Source organism: Solanum pennellii, chromosome 11, assembly GCF_001406875.1.
Source record: "Solanum pennellii chromosome 11, SPENNV200".
NCBI lineage: Eukaryota > Viridiplantae > Streptophyta > Magnoliopsida > Solanales > Solanaceae > Solanum > Solanum pennellii.
Window position 1 is genome coordinate 4,951,211 of NC_028647.1, and position 18,307 is coordinate 4,969,517.

Here is an 18,307-nt window from a genome sequence, read left to right on the forward strand (position 1 = left end):
ATCAGAAATTTACTAAAGCAAATGGCACATGACGTAGTAAACTTGGAGTTTACGAGTACTACTAATTTTATTAGTTGGCATGAATAATTTGGTCATCCCAAAGATGTGCATACTGAGTAATGGACATACATTGAAAAACTAGAAGATTCTTCCAGAATTCTTAGAAGATTCTTCCAGAATTCTTTACGGTGCTTGTTCTCGTGATAAAGTTGATTGGATCAACTAAAGTTGGGACTAAATCCCTAAATTCTGAAAAGTGTAAAAGGTGAATATGGGTCCGTTTACCTATCATGTGATATGATAAAAATATGAAACTATATAAATTTAGAAGAAGAAGAAAGTAGGGAGAAGAGAAAAGACTTCTTATTTATCTTGAAGTATATTCATGATTCATCAATCTTTCACAAATCTTCTTTACAATGAAGGAAAACCCTTTATTTGTAGGGAAAATCTTACTTGGTCCCCGAGTAAGATTCCTACCCATATCCAACAAGGACTCCACATAATTAGACATTCACTATAATACAAATTGTTTGTAACAATATGAAAGTTTTTTGACTTATTATATATAAAAATTTTTGGACCATTTCTGTAACATTAATTCCAATGGAAATTAATAAAATGGGAAGTAGAAAAGTCTTTTGCACTTTTTTCGGTTCAAATCTTTCATAAGTTAAAAGTAATACTTTATCAAAAATCCGAATCATTAGTCGAACAGTGTAGAATAAAGTGAATCATAATTTATTTTTACTTAAATTTTCAATCAAAGTAAGGCATATGAAATTATCAACGTCTTGTATCAGATTTTGTGGTTCTAACTCTTATTTTTACTTAAACTTTGTCAATTTATTATTTATAGAATTATGTTGACACTTAATATAAGACTTAAGTCATATGCAGCCCCTTAAAGTTGTCCGCATAATTCATTTAAACACCTCAACTAACGTTTGTATCTATTAAACACTTTAAATGTTCAAAACATGTGTCTATTAAGCACAAAATGCTGATGTGGCAAATCAAGTGTATCTCACTGTCTAATAGTGCATGAATATGTTCCCAACTTTTTTTAGAATAAAAAACTTTACTTATTTTTTCTTCTAATCATTAACTAAAATAACTAAAAAAAATTTTATTTAAAATAATATTTTTAACCCATAGAGAAAACAACGCCACCACCCCCACCCCAACCCTACTCTTGTAGGCCATACCAATGGTGGTCTTCTTCTTCACCCCAGTTTAAGTTTTTCAAACTCTGTTTTTTTTCGTGTTTTTTTCACTCTTTATAAATGAAATTGAATTGTTAATCGATTTTGCAACAAGAAAAAAATGGAACATCGAAATGATAAAAGTAACTTCTGTCCATCTTTATTTCCTGTCAATCAACAAACATTCCGTTCATTTATTTAAAATGATATCAGAACATTTAATATAATTCATTTGAATTCTCTTAATTTCTCTTCATTGTCGATTTTGAAATAGTTTATCAACGTCGATCTATTTTTCATGAAAAATCTCAACAATCACTCCATTAATTAATCGTGCTTCATAATTTATTTCACTATTTACATTAGACTTGATTTCAATAGCTTGTAGTTTATTACAAGAAAAAAAATTAATCATTTCAAAGAAATAGAAGATGACAAGTAACTATGGATGAAGAAGAAGATAAGACAAATAAGTAGGTGGATGGATTCGAGAAGCGGGTGGGGGGAGATTTTCCTTTTTCTTCTTTTTGTTGTCGCCAAAAAATTGATATTTTTTGTTGAAATCAAGATGGCCGGTGAAGGGAAGAAGAAGAAAGGTGGGTGGGTGGATTTGGGTGGGGATGGAGGGTTTCTTTTTTCTCTTTTTTGCTAATTAATTTTTTTAATTTTTAATAGATGGAGTTTTTATTTTCTTAAAAAAAATTGAGCCGAAAAATCGATATTTTTTGTTGAAATCAAGATGTGTCACATGATGCAGTTTTATTAGTTGCTTTATAAAGATTATGTGTGTGCATTACACACACCTCATTTTAAAAGTTTATTATCATTTTGTATTTAATAAGTACATATTTGTTAATATTAGAGTGGCTAATAGGTACTAGCCTTAGTTGAGGTGTTTAAATAAATTATGCGGACAACTTTAGGGGGCCGCAAATGACTTAAGCCCTTAATAGCTTCAGTAAAAGAACATCTTTCAGCATTGAATTGATAAAATCTTACCTAAACTAATTAATTTTTTTTAAAAAAAATGTACTCGAAAAAATCATCTGTAAAAAGGTTGAAGTAATAATTTACATCTAAACAATTAGAAAAATAAATTTTAAATAAATATGTATGATTTTTTTTAAGCCTCAATTAAAATTTCACTTTTGACCCCAATTACTTTGAACCGCTACTGTTAACATTATGCTCGATAAAGAATAATTGATTCTTTCATAACATCTACATATAAATCACAGTGAAAATTCTTTTGAAATTGTCATTCTTTCAGTAAAATCAATAACAAAATAGTGACTGAAATTTATGTCGAAACCCTACTAGAAAAATATGTCGTACTTTATGTTTATGGAACTAACTAAAATGATAATGTGCCACGTAATTATTAAAATAGAGAAAATACTACACATAATAATTAAGATGGCAATAACTAAATAAAAACATGAATAATTTATATAAATAAATATAATAAAGTGATATAAATAATTATTTTAAGAAAAAATCTAAATACGATACTTCTTTACAAATAACTCAAATTTGTCACTCACAAGTCACAATATATATTTGGTTTTCTCCTCTTGGAAAGTAGTTGTAAAATTATCAATTTATTTCTAAGTATATATATTTCAATATCCAACTTCTCTCGTGTTATTAAGTAACAAAATTAATTTTTTGCCATTTTTAAAGATATGCAAATTTTATTAAATTCACACTACACTAATATGAACTTTCCATATTATTTTTTTGGTAAGAACATTATGAAATCAATCTATTTAAACGGCTTTCTCCTCTTATAATAATCAAAGTTATAATAGCAATCAAGAATCATTAAAAACATCCATTTTTTTTTTAATCTCTAGTTTCAATGGCACCTTCAAGAAAATTGCAAGAAACTATCAAGTAAGTTTTTTTTAAAAAAATATTTTTCACTATCAACGAGTCAGTTGTAACATATATATATATCAACGAGTCAGTTGTAATATACATTTGTTTTGCTTTCAAGATTACAAATTCCACATTTTTACGAATGATTGAACTATTTTTTTTTAGATGTATCAAATTTTGATTTATTTTATGTTTTTTCATGAATTTTTACTATTTTTAGAAAAATCGAGGATACAGACATGAGGGCATTTAAGCTTAAATATGCATTGCTTTGCATGCAATACACATTGTTCAATATAAGGAAAAGTAAACCAACTTGTTTAACTTTTGATGAAGACCAAATATATAAGGAGACTGATAAAAAGATGAAAGAGGTTAGTTTTCGATTTATTTATTAGATGTATATTTAAGTTTAATTAGTTATGTTCTATGTATTAATATGCGATAAAATATATTTATATAAGTATGTTATATATATTAACAATGTGTATAAACGTATTGATGTGTTTTTTTTTTTTTTATGTTTTCTTTTGCAGATTGAAGAGTTACTAAGTAGTATCAACGATATGAAAGAAATGATCAACGAAGAGCAAATCTTTTAATTCTCAAGATTTATTTTTAAATTTAATTATTTTTATGTTATTGCACCTTGTTTTGTTGAAATTAGTGATATTAAACTTTTTTGTATTCTTGGTTATATGCACCAATTGCAAACTCAATATTTTTTTATTTAGAGTATAAATTTTTATGTGAGAAGTGACAAAAGTTTCAACAACGATTAAATTTTTAGTCATGACTCTAAAGTCTGATGAGTTTAGTGCTAAGAACTTTAATGATTAATCGAACTCATTGGACTAAAAATGTTAAATTTGTTATTAGTTACTATATTCTTGAAGTAGATTTGGTCATTTAAATTTGACTAAACTAGGTATTTTTAATCTAATAAATTATAGTTATTAGATTTAATCAGAATTGTAAGCGGAACAAAAGATTTTAACAGAATATCAAACAAATGATAATTATTTAACAAATATTTTGTGACAAATAATGTTACATTTATCAATATAATCTGGTAATTCGATGTTTTAGATTGGTCTAAGCACATGAATATTGATTTTGATTATATTGTATTGATTTTCATTATATCGTATATTGAATAATTTAAAATAAAATTAATAAGGTCACATAAATTATGCTTTTGATAAAAGAAATTTAAAAAAAATATCCTAATTGGTGCTTTATCTTTTACAAATAATTACTCAAATTGTTATTTACAGTATTTGGTTACCTCCAGGCTCCATTTAAAAATAGTTATTAAATAATTGTAAATGTATTTATAGATTTTTTTTTTTTTTCAAAATCTAGATTTTTTATCAATGACTCCTTTAATAAGGTTCAATTAATCTCATGTCACTAAGCAACAAAATTAATTTCTTTCTATATTATCTTAAGATATGCAAAATATTCAGAACTTATTAATTTCCTGTTACATTAATATGAATTTTGAATATTACCTTGGTAAAAACTAATGACCTTATGGAATCAATCTTCTTTTTTTACTATTTTTAAAAATTCCAAAATGACCTACCACCGCTACAACTTCTACCACAATCTCTGTCCTTCGAATGAGCATTATGTGATGAATACTTTGTACACACGGGATAACCCTCACCCCGGGCAATTTTAGTTTTTAATTCTTTTGTTCAAGTCTTTCTTTAAATAAGGTGTTTTCTTTTCGTTCATTGACAAGTTTAATCGTCTGAATCATATCATATCGAAACCAAAGAGAAATTGATATGAGGAAACAACTTTGAAAGGCCTATTTTTTGTTATATAAAATAAAATAACTCGGATATTGGTATATGGTATAACGTCTATAAAATAATCTCTTCAATAAACACGAGTTAAAATTCCCTTATACCATATGGTATGCATATTTTTTAACCTATACTATATAGAATTTCTTTTCCATTTTTGTAATATTAATTCCCATAGAAATTAATAAAACGGGAAGTAGACAAGCTACAGAAATATGAAGGAACAAGTTACTCTGATATAGTCATTTCATTTGTATTGTATCAATGGTTCCATTAAACAAAACAAGCAAAATTGTTCGTTTATTTAAAGAGACAAATTTTACATTCACTACAAACATACTTGCTGCAGACTCCGCGACGTCGAATTGGCACCAGCAGCTCCTCTATATATCCTCAGGTCCATTGATGTCCTGGAAAATGAATGGAACAACATCAGATACCCGACTGAAATCTAAATCCGGTAGCTATGCTACGCGTTTCAGATCGAGTGTATTACCTTGTTTGCAATCACAGCACCATCTGGAATTTCTAGCTTCACTCCAGATTTGGCAGCAACGGTCACTTTCCCCTGTATTCACCGATAATGTCATTGGTAGGACGTTAAATGCATGTCAAAATAAACGTACTCGAGAAAGAGAACAAAGTTTTGCTAATTACCTTTAGGGTAACGCTAGATCCGAACCATACATCACCGGTCACCTTCAAGCTATCTAGATCAATGATGCTGGGAATGGACTTGAAACGGCCTAAGAAGTTGGCCACCTGAGAGACAAGACAGTAACTGCATTCAGCTAAATGTCACGTGAATCTGCAGCACTAATCTACTTGAGGAGTTGATGCTAACCTTCTTGAATTCAGGTCCTAACTCGATGGACGGGTTGGATGGATTAGACCTGGCCGGGTTTCGGATGACATAGCCCTCATCAGTCAAGGTGTAAAGATCAGACTGCAAAGATATACAGGTGGATGAGCACACTACAATCATTTAAGCAAATTAACTGAGGATGTATAGTATCGGAAATTAACAAAATGGAAGATATTAATTAACCTGAACAAGGAGCAAATCTGAAGTTGCTTTCACGGGAAGGAAACGAGATCGAGGAACATTAGCACCAATTGCCCGGTCAAAAAACTGGTTGAATGAAATGGTAATTAGTAATTCTAGATAGGAACAAAACATCACGATAAAAGAGGAACAAGGTAACAAAAATATCAAGACTTAAAAAAGGATGAAGTTGGGTATTTAATGATACAGAGTTAAAGTTTGGCATACCTTAATCGCAGCACCGGCAGCAGTTTCAAGTTGAAGAACTTTAACTCCGTCTACTTCCTGACAATGAATATTGGCTAGATCAGGCACTGTACAAAGTGTTGCAACCATGGACACATGCTAAACAAGAAGAAACTGATACCTTTGGGTTGGGAATAATCTCCATCTTGAGTGCATCTGCTTCTACAAGTCTTTTAATAGCACTAAGACTCACCCACCTGCACAGAAGCAAGGGCTCTCGGTCAGAACATGTTTCATTGACAAGACTTCTAAATAAAGCTTGGAGTAGGTCATAAGACATATTAATTAGACTATCTCGACTTACAAGTTGTTGGTGTTGAAAATTTTGAATTTTTCAATTGACTTGAATTCATTGACCTGTACCAAGCACGTGAAAACGAACAACAAATTAGCCCCTCTTGGATAAAATGAAAGCACCGCACACATCGTCATGTTAGGATGAAAAAATTCAAATTGGCAAAGAAAAGGTGATGCAACTTCAAACTCATTTTGTTGAATAATATCACCAAATATTGATCTAGGAGAATATATGAGCATTTGTAACTTGAAACTAGCAAGATAAAGGAGATGTAGAGGCCTAGATGGATATATCAATCTCAACAATAGATTCTAGTCCAATTAGAGGACTGTTGACTAAAACGTATCATACAAAGAAACCTGAGTCACTTTCCCATTTCCATGCCTTCTAATAACACTTCACATATAAATCAGCAAAAGGAAAACTAAGGAAGAAAGAGGATATATAACTCACATGTTCATCAGGGACTTGTGCTATTTCCAATAGCTGCAGTACCACAGAAGAGAAGCTCAATCAGAACCTTTTGCAAAAGTAACTCATATATATATTACGCAAAAAGCATGCAAGAAGTAGCACAACTATCCTAAGTCTCTCAGAAAAGCGAGAAAATTGCAAAGACTCCTATCGAGATTCCAAGGGACTAGGAGCAAGCATGCCACCAAGAAATTGATCATGATAAATCACCACAGAGGAACTATATTCACTTTGCAGGTGCTGTCTTTTCATGGGCCCACATGCAATCCTGGGAGGTAGCAATACGAAGGGTCAACATGTAAAATGTGACTTCAGACCCTCTCCAATAGATATACCTAGTTGTTCAGGTGAAGTAGACCAGATCTAGGTAGTTGTACTTATCTGTAAGTTGTATTCGAGCAGTCTATATCTAACCCGATGATACATAGACAGAAATTGCTTCTGCGCTTCAGATATAAGAATCTAAAACTGCAGATAAACATTACCTGTACTTTTCCTTCATATGAGATTAAGGTGCCACCTTTGACATCAGCTAAAGTTTTGGGAGTAACCTGAAATACTCATTAAGCTGTAAATCGCAGAAAGTAGATACTAGTTTCACCTAGCAAGATCAGTTTTAAAAAAACAGTATCAAGTCAGTACCTCCATGCAGTACTCATTTTTGTTTAGGATCAAATGATTTAGGATTTCTGTGATGTCAATTAAGGAAATGACTACGCACTATTCATGACAATGGAGAATGGCTTTGTGTCAAAACCTTCTTCATGATTGAAATGTTATTAAAGCACACAAAAGAACTGTAGTTTCTTCAACAATGCAAAATCAAAGCAAGGATACTCAAATCAACAATGGCGCCCAAATTATCAGAGTTTGCAACAAAGACATATTCCTTGCCCTGTGGAGGATTTAAATAAAATAATTAATACGCAAGATTTCACGCAGACAGTAAACGTAAAGAAGGCCGCCAGAACGCCTGCCATAATCAGAAGAAGGCAATGTCATGAACAGCAAACCTTTGCTAGTAGTGCATCAAGCTTTCCACTATTCATCAAAGAAGGGAAAACATCACCATGACCTGGAGGGTACCTGTACATGAGAAATCTACATTAGGCAAGTGAATATACGTGTTATATCTACAAAGGACTAGAAAAAATGGAGAAGGAATCATATTCCTTAAAGCTAGCTCGACTGGATACACTGTTTGAAGAAAGCAATCAACAAAGTAAACCCATGAAACAGACAGCTTTACCAAACAATTTTGGCTCATGACAGCAATCACCTACGTTCTGGTTATCATTCTTGAAGCAGAAAAGACAGTAGCATACATAAACATAGAGACGACAAATTAGATACAAAGCTAAACGAAAATAAGTTTTTCATTATCAGTTCAGGTCACTAAGTTCAATAGAACAATGATACCCCGCCCAGTTGCTAACAAAAGAAACAGCAAAAATATTGATCCAACTATTTCTCAATAAAATGATCCATATCTAACTTGTGTATTATAAGCTTTGTTATTATAATTCAACAGAAGGCCCAACAGTTTACATGTTTCAGAATTTGAATTAAGATTCACTTTGGAATGAAAAAAAATCTTTAGGAAGACCACATATTAAACTGTCAATTACCATCCATCTTTTCCGGAATTGCCTTTGCATGGAAGTGGGGCAAAGTCTTCAGTAACCAGGCGAGGGTACTGGCTCTGTAAATATTTAACAGAAAATGTTAAAACCTCTCTTTACGTATACAAAATTCTCGTGTAGATACAAGCTGATAGATACTTGATATCGCTAATGATAAGTTACACTGACCTGATTGAATGTATGAATATCAATGTTTGAGTTTGCATATTTTTCAACAATCTACATAGAGAATGCAATGGTAAGAAGTAATGCACTCGGCCAAAGAGGAAAACTTAACAGTGGAAGAGATATCAAAGTTATGTTATTTCACCTTCAGTGTATCATCGTGGGTGTTGAACGAATTCATCAAAAGCAGGGGAACACTGCATCCGAACTTGGCATTGAGTGCCTACGGAACAAGAGTTAATCAGTGACAATTTAGAAGTCAACACCATGACCGTTAAAAAGTTCCATTAATATGCAGGTACCTCAATTTGCTTGACAATCAAGTCAAGGAAAGTCAAACCATTACGAACTTCAATAACTGATCTGCATCACAAACAAAAAAAAAACTTCAAAATTTCTGCATCTTATAAGATCAACAAAAAATGCAAGCTACAACTTTTCTTTTAAATGGAGAAAATCATCTCCATATGCAGTTGCAAGTTTCTGTAAGCTAATATTTCTGACAGTAGAAGGAAGGTCAGCTCTTCCCAACTTTTAATATATCTCTAGCATATGGAGAAAATCATCTCCATATGCTTCGAAATAAAATATGCATGGTAAAAGGTGAAACACATTTGCTGGAGTTGCATTATATTTATTTACAGCATGAAATAGGAAGATAGATCCTGGCCTCCGACAGATGAGCTGAATAATGGAATATGATCTAATTTCAAGTAGCCACAAACTATCTTAGTTTACTGCTGTCTAAGTTCTTAAAACTTAAAAGGCATCACAAGCAGCATACTTATATTATAGGAGTACATGTCTTACAGTATTCCAACTCCAAATTCTTGTGGTAATTAGATCACATAATGGTTGAAGATGCCCCCATCAGCCAGAATATACAACTTAAAGAACTCCCCTATCTGATGACTTCATGTATTAAGAAATGCAATATACAAGTAAAATAAAAAGTCAAGACTAGTGCTTTTATAATCTCCCTTGATGCATGCACTAGCATGAACAAACTGGAAACAATATATACGAAGTATCATGTGCTAACATCAACCAGCTCATACTCAACTTAGACAAGTCTAAAAAACAGCATCAGATGAAAGAGACATAGAAGGTTGAGGAAAACGCTCTGGATCCACCAACAGTATTCAGTTACAAACAATGGGTGCTGTTAAACTATGGGTTAACCCCAGTAAATCAAGCTTAATGAAGTCACATTTGCAATATACTCTGTTTTCCAATACATTTAATTAGACCTAAAATTGGCTAGAAAAAAGCTGCAATACATACTTGGGACCCGTGCATCCCATTGTTGTTCCCAAGCCTCCATTGAGCTTCAGGACAACAAGTTTGTCCAAAAGCTTCTTAGTTTCCGCGGGATCTGCATTGATCAAGATAATCAAACTTCTTGAGAAAAATATTCAAATGGATCTAATACTAAACTATCCGCGCTGACACTTGTTGATTATGATATGACAGATCAGAAAAATATGAACTTCAAACAATAAAGTATAAATACCTTCAGAAAGAGGTGCTAACTTGTCATAAGGCACCACAACTTCATCAGTTGGCGTCTGGATCTTACTCCAGTCAATGTGTTGTGCTTCACCACTATGATTCCGAAATGCCACAACAGATCAAGAATCAATAACCAAAACTAAACCATACAAGAAAATGAACAAAATCAAAGTGATTCATGCTATTCGATCGACAAACTAACTTGATCTGCAAAAGCTCAAAAATTTATGTACATTTTGAGCACACTATACAAACTAACTTGATCTGCGAAAGCTCAGATCTTTATGCAAACTTTGCGCACACACACTATACAAACTAATTTGATCTGCAAAATCTCAGAAATTTATGTACATTTTTAGCGCATACACTATACAAACTAACTTGATCTGCGAAAGCTCGGATCTTTATGCAAATTTTGCGCACACACAAACACACAATATACTAACTACCTTGATCTGCAAAAGCTCGGATCTTTATGCACATTCTGCGCGCGCGCACACACACTACACAAACTAACTTGATCTGCAAAAAGCTCGGATCTTTTTATGTACATACTGTGCACGCGCACACACACACTACTCAAACTAAATTGATCTGCAAAAGCTCGGATCTTCATGTACATTTTGCGCGCACACACGCTATAAACAAACTAACTTGATCTACAAAAGCTCAGATCTTTATGTACATTCTGCAGTCTGCACACTCACACACGCTATATACAAACTAACTTGATCTACAAAACCTCGGAAGTTCATGTAAATTTTGCACACAAACACTACAAATCTTCATATCAAGTAAATATTCAGCATTAAATCACATCAAAAAGCTAATAAATCACTACTCTAACTCCAGTCAATGTATTGCACTTCACCACTACGATTCCCCAATGCCACAACAGACCAACCGTCACTAACCAAAATTAAAACATACAACAATTCAACTTTGCGAGCTACAAACCAACTTGATCTGCGAAAGCTCACAAATCTATGTAAATTTTCCACAATAACAATTCTTAGTTAGTAATAATCAGAATGGTAGCTCCAAAACTATGAACTGTACCTTAGATAGCGACCGACAAGGTTAATAAATCCAGATTTCTCATTTTCACTGCGCCAAAAAAAAAAATTAAAATCAGCATCTGGATCTAAAACAACTTAATTCTAACACGAATCAGTAACAAAACAGCACCAGAAATGAAAAAATTCGAAAAAAAAAAAAAGTTACCTGATTTGATTTAGACCGGCGACGGCAGATTTGAGATTGTTGAGCTTTTCAGCATCAGCAGGAGAGAGAGTAGTAGCAGTAGCCATAGCGACAAGTAGAAGCAAATTTGGTACAGAGTGTGAAAAAGAGAAGTAATACTGTGGGAAGTGAAAAGGGGAGAGGAAGGAATATTTATATGGTGGTGAGTGTAAAGAGATGCTCAAAAGAGAAACAGGTGGCACCTAATATTCGAAAATATTTTCTAACAAGCGCGACTTTATATTATATTTAAATTTAAGAAATAAATATTTTTTTTTGATAAAAACAATTTTATGTTGCATTTTAATGGATATTATATTAAGATTATATTATATTTAAATTTAAGAGATAAACATTTTTTTTTTTGATAAAAATGACTTTTTATTGCATTTTAATGGATATAATTTTTAAATTAGGAAAACGATTAATCAGATAAGACATGTCATTGAGATATCGAAAAGTCATAGAGAGGAAGATGACAATAGAAAAATAGATAGCACCTAGAAGAGGAATGAGATATTGAAAAGTTGAAAAGAGAAAATGGCATTTGAAAAATATTTGACAACTGAGAAATACTTTTTAATAAAGGCAATTTATATTAGTTTTTAAATAGGAGAACTTTGAGATCGAGAGAAGAATTGGTCCTTTGAAGGACTTAAAGATAATGAATAGTTATAGCGAATATCAGAAAAAAATCATAATTCAAAAAGAAAAAGTATGATATAAATAATATATCCTAATATATATATTAAAGATTGTATTTATAATTCAAATTTATAATATGAAAATAATTTTATTATTATTCAAAATTATACTACATGGAATAGATTTATGATATTAAAGGTAGAGTAAGAAATAAGAATATGCGTAGGAATAAACTTGGTTTGGAGGTATGGGGCCCCAATGTGTATAGTTTGATCTGTGATTTAGGAAACCTTTGAAACATAACTTTACGTGTAAAATAATGAGTTTGAGAGTTCTCAAGACACCAGATTATAAATCCAATTTAATAAATCAAAAGGTCCACATAAAAACAAGAGAAAACTTTGGGAAAAAGGAAAGGGAAAGAACAACGAATTTTTAAAAATAAGAAGAAAAAAAAATAGAATAATAGGAGCATATAAACAAGCCTTGTAGTAAAATAAACAAATTTAAATTTATTAAAGCTCAAAAATACGTATGTTGGATACTAAATAGGAAATTGAATACCAAAGAAATAATAAAAAAAAAACACAAGATAAAAGAGTTGATAATTCTAAAACACTATGATAACATACGTTTTCATGTGGTGAGGAAAAAGTTTTGATAACTAAAAATGTAAAGACAATTCTATCTTAGTTGCTATCAAATGATTTGTTTTTTTTTTTTTTTAGCTAACTCACTCCACTCTTCGAGTAGAAAGGTTGGGATTTTAATACGATGAAAGTCATTTTCTAGGTGAATGATTTTCGATCATAAGTGAGAGAAGTCATTTTTCCCCTACTGTATTTTTATGAAGTAGAGAGAAAGTCTTCATATACTAAGTTCGTTGTTGTAGTATGATTGTTTACTCCACAATTTTGTAACTTGAACTGGAATTAAAGTTATGACTTCATGATTGTTGACTTCTTGTTGCAAATCTGAATAAATAGAGATATTTTCGGTTCAAAATTTGAAAAAACTTTTCTACATGTTCTCGAATTCTCATTATATAGACAATTTAACTACTTAAAATATATCACCTCCTCTGATAGATCAAAACCTTATACCAGAAGGTATTATGAAAGAGAAAACTATGAAGGTGCACTGAGGAAAACACAACCCTCCCCTTTTCCTTCTAATAAGCAAAAATAATGCACAACTTTTACAATTCCCAATCCATCTCCAATGAACACTTTCAAAGTAGGAAAGGATAAGACCCTTTTATCATAGGCCATAGCAACATCTAACAGATGCCATCTACTTTCTACAAAGAGAGAGAGAGAGAGAGAGAGACTATGTCCAAATGAAAAGAAGAATCCGATACTAGCGAAAACCATAACCAGAGTTCATATAAGGAATCCAATACTTATGGGGGTGGACTGAACTCAAATTTTTTGATCCAGTTAAAAATGCAAAGCCAAAATTGCCTCTCGTCCTGTACATCTTGTCCACTTAGTTCGGGGAATGTGAACAGAATGTTGGTGGCTGCTTGAAGCCGGAAATGTCAAACAACTCTATGAACCTCAGATCTGATACTCTAGCTTTTTCAGCAGCATACCTTTGGTACTCATCAAAAATTGAGGTGAGGCACCATTTCTGTAATTTTCTGAGACACCCCACAAGGCTACCAGTTCGGTGCTGCATAATTTACCACCAAGACGTAAATGGTGGTCAGAAATGTTGAGAGTGAAGGTTCATGTAAACAGAAAGTCAGAATTTTAAACAAAGACAAATGAAGGACTACCTTTCCTCTTTTGCAGTGAATTAACAGAGGGCGGTTCTTTTCATCTATAAAAAGAATCGAGAGAGATTGTAATACAGAAAGTATTTAGCAAAACTAGTGGACAGAAACCTATAGCAAGATATAATAAAATGCAACCTTTCATACTTACCAAGGACAACCTTCAAAGCTTCCTTTATTGTTTCCTCTGGGATGTTAACCAATGGTGGCTCCTGCATTGAGAAATAGTCGAGTACGAATCAACATGAAACTTTTTTGCGTCATATTAACAACTAGAAAGAAATGTTTCCAATTTACCCGTGGATAGGTTGAAAAGAAACAACAATAAGAATACTCATATACACGGTTTGCACAATATATGAAATTTCTAAAATGTCTGCAAACCAGAAATTGCATTCATATATGTTGCTACTAATGTTTGTAGTATGTGTACCCTTCCAGTTCCAGCATAGATTGCAACCATATTAGTACTTCGATTAAATTTCAAACCATCTCCATTATAGAAAAATGTCTTTTCACTTGACCAACACCTTCAGATATCCAGATACAATGTGGTCAAGTGGTTATAGGACAAGAATATATATGGACGTTTTTTATTCACCAATCAAGCCTCAGAGGAGGAGACAGAGATGGACCAAAATATTTGGAGTAGCTTTGTCCAGCATTCGGACAGTAGATAGAAATCGAAGCTAGCATATGATGATTAAAAACCAAAAACATAGAAGAGTGTATGACAAATACAATGGTTTCCTAGTTTGATAGGCAACTATATGACATCCTCTAAGGCTGCTCAACATCAGAAGGTAAGAAAAGAAGAAGTCATATGGACTTGATTGGGGCTACATATCAAATGGCATGACAGATATGACTATACACCAGCAGATTCATCAGATTCTCTCTTCACAGTCAATCATCTAGTGATCTTCCTAGTTTAGCAATCCAATTTGTTGGGACTCGGGATGTAGAGTGGGACAGCTAATATGACCTGCTTCTGGTGAATCCGAAAAGAATGCAATTACATATTGCTAGTGGATAAATTTCTCTCTCCTACACACCAATTGGAGGATTTTCTCCAAGACAGTTCAAAGCTCCAACAGGTTCAACAACTAGAATGTATCTGTTCTCACTTAGAATGTGGAAATTGGACAATCTTTCTTCAGGCTTTGGAAAACCACAAGAAACTCCCTACCTCCTTTCTTAAGTTATGAATTATTTCGTTGCAGCATTACCTGTAGTGCACCACCACCAAAACCAGTTGGTTCATGCATTGAGAACAGAGGAAAACTAAAAGCTAAAACAAATAGAAGGAAGACAAAATAAATGCTAAAAATGATCAAGTAGCACCAGTTGCAGCAGGCCCTTATGAAGTATGAACTGTGACAAGTAATGTTTAGTGGTGGCTAAGAAGGAAGCAATAGTAGGAAGTTGCAGCTATATTTGCATTTTGTTGTAAAAGCAGAGTACAATTTAAGAGGGAGAGGAACTTTAAATACTAGACCCTTGAGAGAATCATAGAAACAAATTCAGCATGAGGCTGCAGGTGACAATCCCCATGGTGAAAAACTTTTAACCTATTATAGGTCTGCAGCTATCTGAAACCCAAACACATCACAGAACTATCTCAACTACTAGTTGATGAATATAAACACATGAAAACTTGCAGACGGTTTAAAACAAGAACATCTTTTGGGCCATGCAACTGAAAGGACAAGTTTAAACTCTGACATGACTTATACTAGTTCTGTAAGTCAAAGCCACAATGGCCAGATACATAGTTCACTTCCACAACAACTAAAGGAGAAATCAAGGGTCTGTGACTATTCCAACATACTGCTGCTAAATGACTAAAAATATCCTAGACCACGAAAGTTTATAATCTCATCTCCTACAAACTAATACCACAAAACCTTTTGACTTTGGTCCTTGAAGAGAGATGCCTCCACAAAACTAATGATTAATCCCTTCCCTGTTATACAAATCAGAATAACTTCAGACATGAAATAAGTAAGGATGAGAATGAAGTTACAAACATATAAAGTAAAGTATCCAATGCCAATAAATAGACTCTTTCTAAATAACCAGTCAACTAACTCCCATTTTTACATTCTTTAATAACTAGAAAACAAGTCAATAACTAACTAGAGAGCAAAAACAATGTCTTTTTCACCATCAGCCGACATAAGAAAATGGAACGAATAAAAGCATTACTTTTTTCTTTTCTTTTTTGGATAAGTCAAATAATTTCCAGAATATCACACCTAGTTAGTATTACAAAAATGGATAACATAGTGTATAGTTGGCTAATCCTCAGTCCTTTCCCAAACTTTCCCAATTGATTTTGTCTTTCTGGTAATGCTTTACAACTTGTAAAGATCAATTGAGACATTTTAGCAAAGGACTGAGGATTAAGCTAACTATACACTACGTTATCCATTTTTGTAGTACCAACTAGGCGTTACATTCCGGAAATTATTTTAACATATCCAAAAAGTAATGGTTTACAACAGCTTCCAGCACAGAAAAATCAGATCAGGATCACTCAGCAACAAAATGCTTATTTTTATCTGACAATTCAATCACATGATCCTAACATTCTATATCATACTGATATTGAGATATACATTATGGAAAATAACCTCAACCTTAGATCCTTCAATAGCGAACTGAAAAAGCCGAATTCCATTCGCATTTAGAAACTCCACATTATCTTCAGGATATCGCTCTGGACACAAATATCTACACACAAAATATGCAAACAAACAAAAAGAAAAATCAATAAAAAGGAAACTTCAAGTAACGAAACCGATCGATCGAATTCACAAACTCACTCACATGATAGAACGAAGACCTAGGGTTTGTAAAAAGGCAAAGTTAGCAGTATCAGGAAAACCAGACCGGAAAACACCGTAATCAACCATAGCGAAATTGAGAGGCGGAACAAGTAGTCCTTCACCATCTAATACCGGTAAATAACTCTCCGGCAGCAAACCGCCGTCGTCGTCGTCGTCGGAGCTGGAATTAACGATCGGACGACACGTGGATCGATCGCCGTTCTCCAATCGCATTGCTGCTGTTGGCGCCAAGTTAAAAAGGAGATACGTATTTAATTAGTAATTGAAAAAATGTAATATTTATAAATCTGAATTTTTGATTCTATGGAATCTTTTCGGATCTTCGGCCTTTTATAAAGGTTAAAGGCCGGCTGCTAAATTGCGCTGCCTGTGAACGGGGTGAAGGTTTATATCACGGGATAAATCAAATAATTTATATAGATCAATAGTATTGACTTTGAAGGATTGTTCGGTACAAAGATTAAGTAATCACGCATATATGAAATAAAATGAGAAATTTAGGATCATAATTTGATATTATATATTATTGACGATATAAGTTTAATACTCTCTTTGTTTATTTTTATTTGTCATGTTACGTTTTGCGAAAGTCAATTTGACTGATTTTCAAAGTTAAAGTTAAATTATATTGATTCGATATATTAAACAAAAAATTTAGATATCCAGAAATTATATGAAAAGTACTATAAATTGCAATTTCTTATATATCAATACGATGAACAAATACATCTTAAAATATTAGTCAAAGTACTTATAGTTTGATTATGAAAATAAAAATTATGACAAAAAATAGTGAACGGAAAGAGTACTAAACATAATTTTGAATTACTTTATTCTGCATATTAAACCGCGCTTAAAGATATTATATTTTATCGACCATATAAGTTTAAAAGGTGAATTTTTTAGAAAATCATAACAAAAATTGTTTTTCAATTGTAGTAATGTTTTAAAGAGTTAATGATTAAAAAAAAAAAATATTTAACTCTCATACTTTTATGAATTTATACTCTTAACTATCTATCGTTCTATTTTTTAAATAAAAATTTTATTTTTTCGCAAGTTCAATCTGCACACCTAGTTAGCCAAATATTCAAATTGACAATATATTAGGTCAATTCAATATTGAAGTGTGTTTGAATATAAAATTTTAAAAAAAAAATAGTAATAGTGAATAGTTAAAAGATATAAAACTCGTAAAAAATAACGGAACAGCATTTAAGTTTTGATTGGAAGATGATAAGTAGTTGAAGCCAAGTGGGAATGAGGTATCCGATAAGGTGTCCATATTTTGCAAAGTCCTTTTTGGACGGTTAAAGTTTACTGTATTTGTGGTTAGAGATTAAATGAACAAAAACAAATAAATAATAGTGGGCACTACTTACTTTTAATATGGGCAAAAAGAAACAAAAGTTTCGAAAAAGACTTGTAAAATAGTGCACTTCATAAAATTTATTACGTATGGTGATTTGTGACCAATTTGAAAGTTATTGTCATTCATTGATAGG

The 18,307-nt window shown here is 32.2% G+C and overlaps 2 protein-coding genes across 3 annotated transcripts; both read right to left on the reverse strand.

Moving 5' to 3' along the window:
- Window positions 1-5,117: 5,117 nt before the first annotated feature.
- Window positions 5,118-11,720, reverse strand: LOC107004775 (UTP--glucose-1-phosphate uridylyltransferase). The gene is made up of 21 exons (XM_015203129.2): window positions 11,511-11,720; window positions 11,346-11,393; window positions 10,288-10,379; window positions 10,059-10,149; window positions 9,077-9,137; window positions 8,920-8,997; window positions 8,778-8,828; window positions 8,595-8,668; window positions 7,980-8,052; window positions 7,804-7,861; window positions 7,609-7,655; window positions 7,452-7,517; window positions 6,946-6,978; window positions 6,499-6,551; window positions 6,316-6,391; window positions 6,177-6,233; window positions 5,952-6,035; window positions 5,748-5,849; window positions 5,561-5,665; window positions 5,400-5,471; window positions 5,118-5,313 (listed from the first exon to the last, which is right to left on the reverse strand). Exons 1-21 carry the CDS (start codon window positions 11,594-11,596, stop codon window positions 5,287-5,289), a joined length of 1,434 nt encoding a protein of 477 aa, XP_015058615.1. The 5' UTR covers window positions 11,597-11,720; the 3' UTR covers window positions 5,118-5,286.
- A 1,499-nt stretch (window positions 11,721-13,219) lies between these two features.
- Window positions 13,220-17,188, reverse strand: LOC107005089 (tyrosine-protein phosphatase DSP1-like). Of its 2 annotated transcripts, none has more exons than XM_027913087.1 (5): window positions 16,783-17,188; window positions 16,587-16,686; window positions 14,102-14,162; window positions 13,954-13,997; window positions 13,220-13,847 (listed from the first exon to the last, which is right to left on the reverse strand). In XM_027913087.1, the coding sequence occupies exons 1-5, from the start codon at window positions 17,013-17,015 to the stop codon at window positions 13,662-13,664; spliced, it is 624 nt and encodes a 207-aa protein (XP_027768888.1). In that variant the 5' UTR covers window positions 17,016-17,188; the 3' UTR covers window positions 13,220-13,661. The 2 variants fall into 2 exon arrangements, with proteins under 2 accessions (XP_027768888.1, XP_015059069.1); XM_015203583.2 differs by having other exon boundaries at window positions 16,593-16,686; window positions 16,783-17,185.
- Between the last annotated feature and the right edge of the window lie 1,119 nt (window positions 17,189-18,307).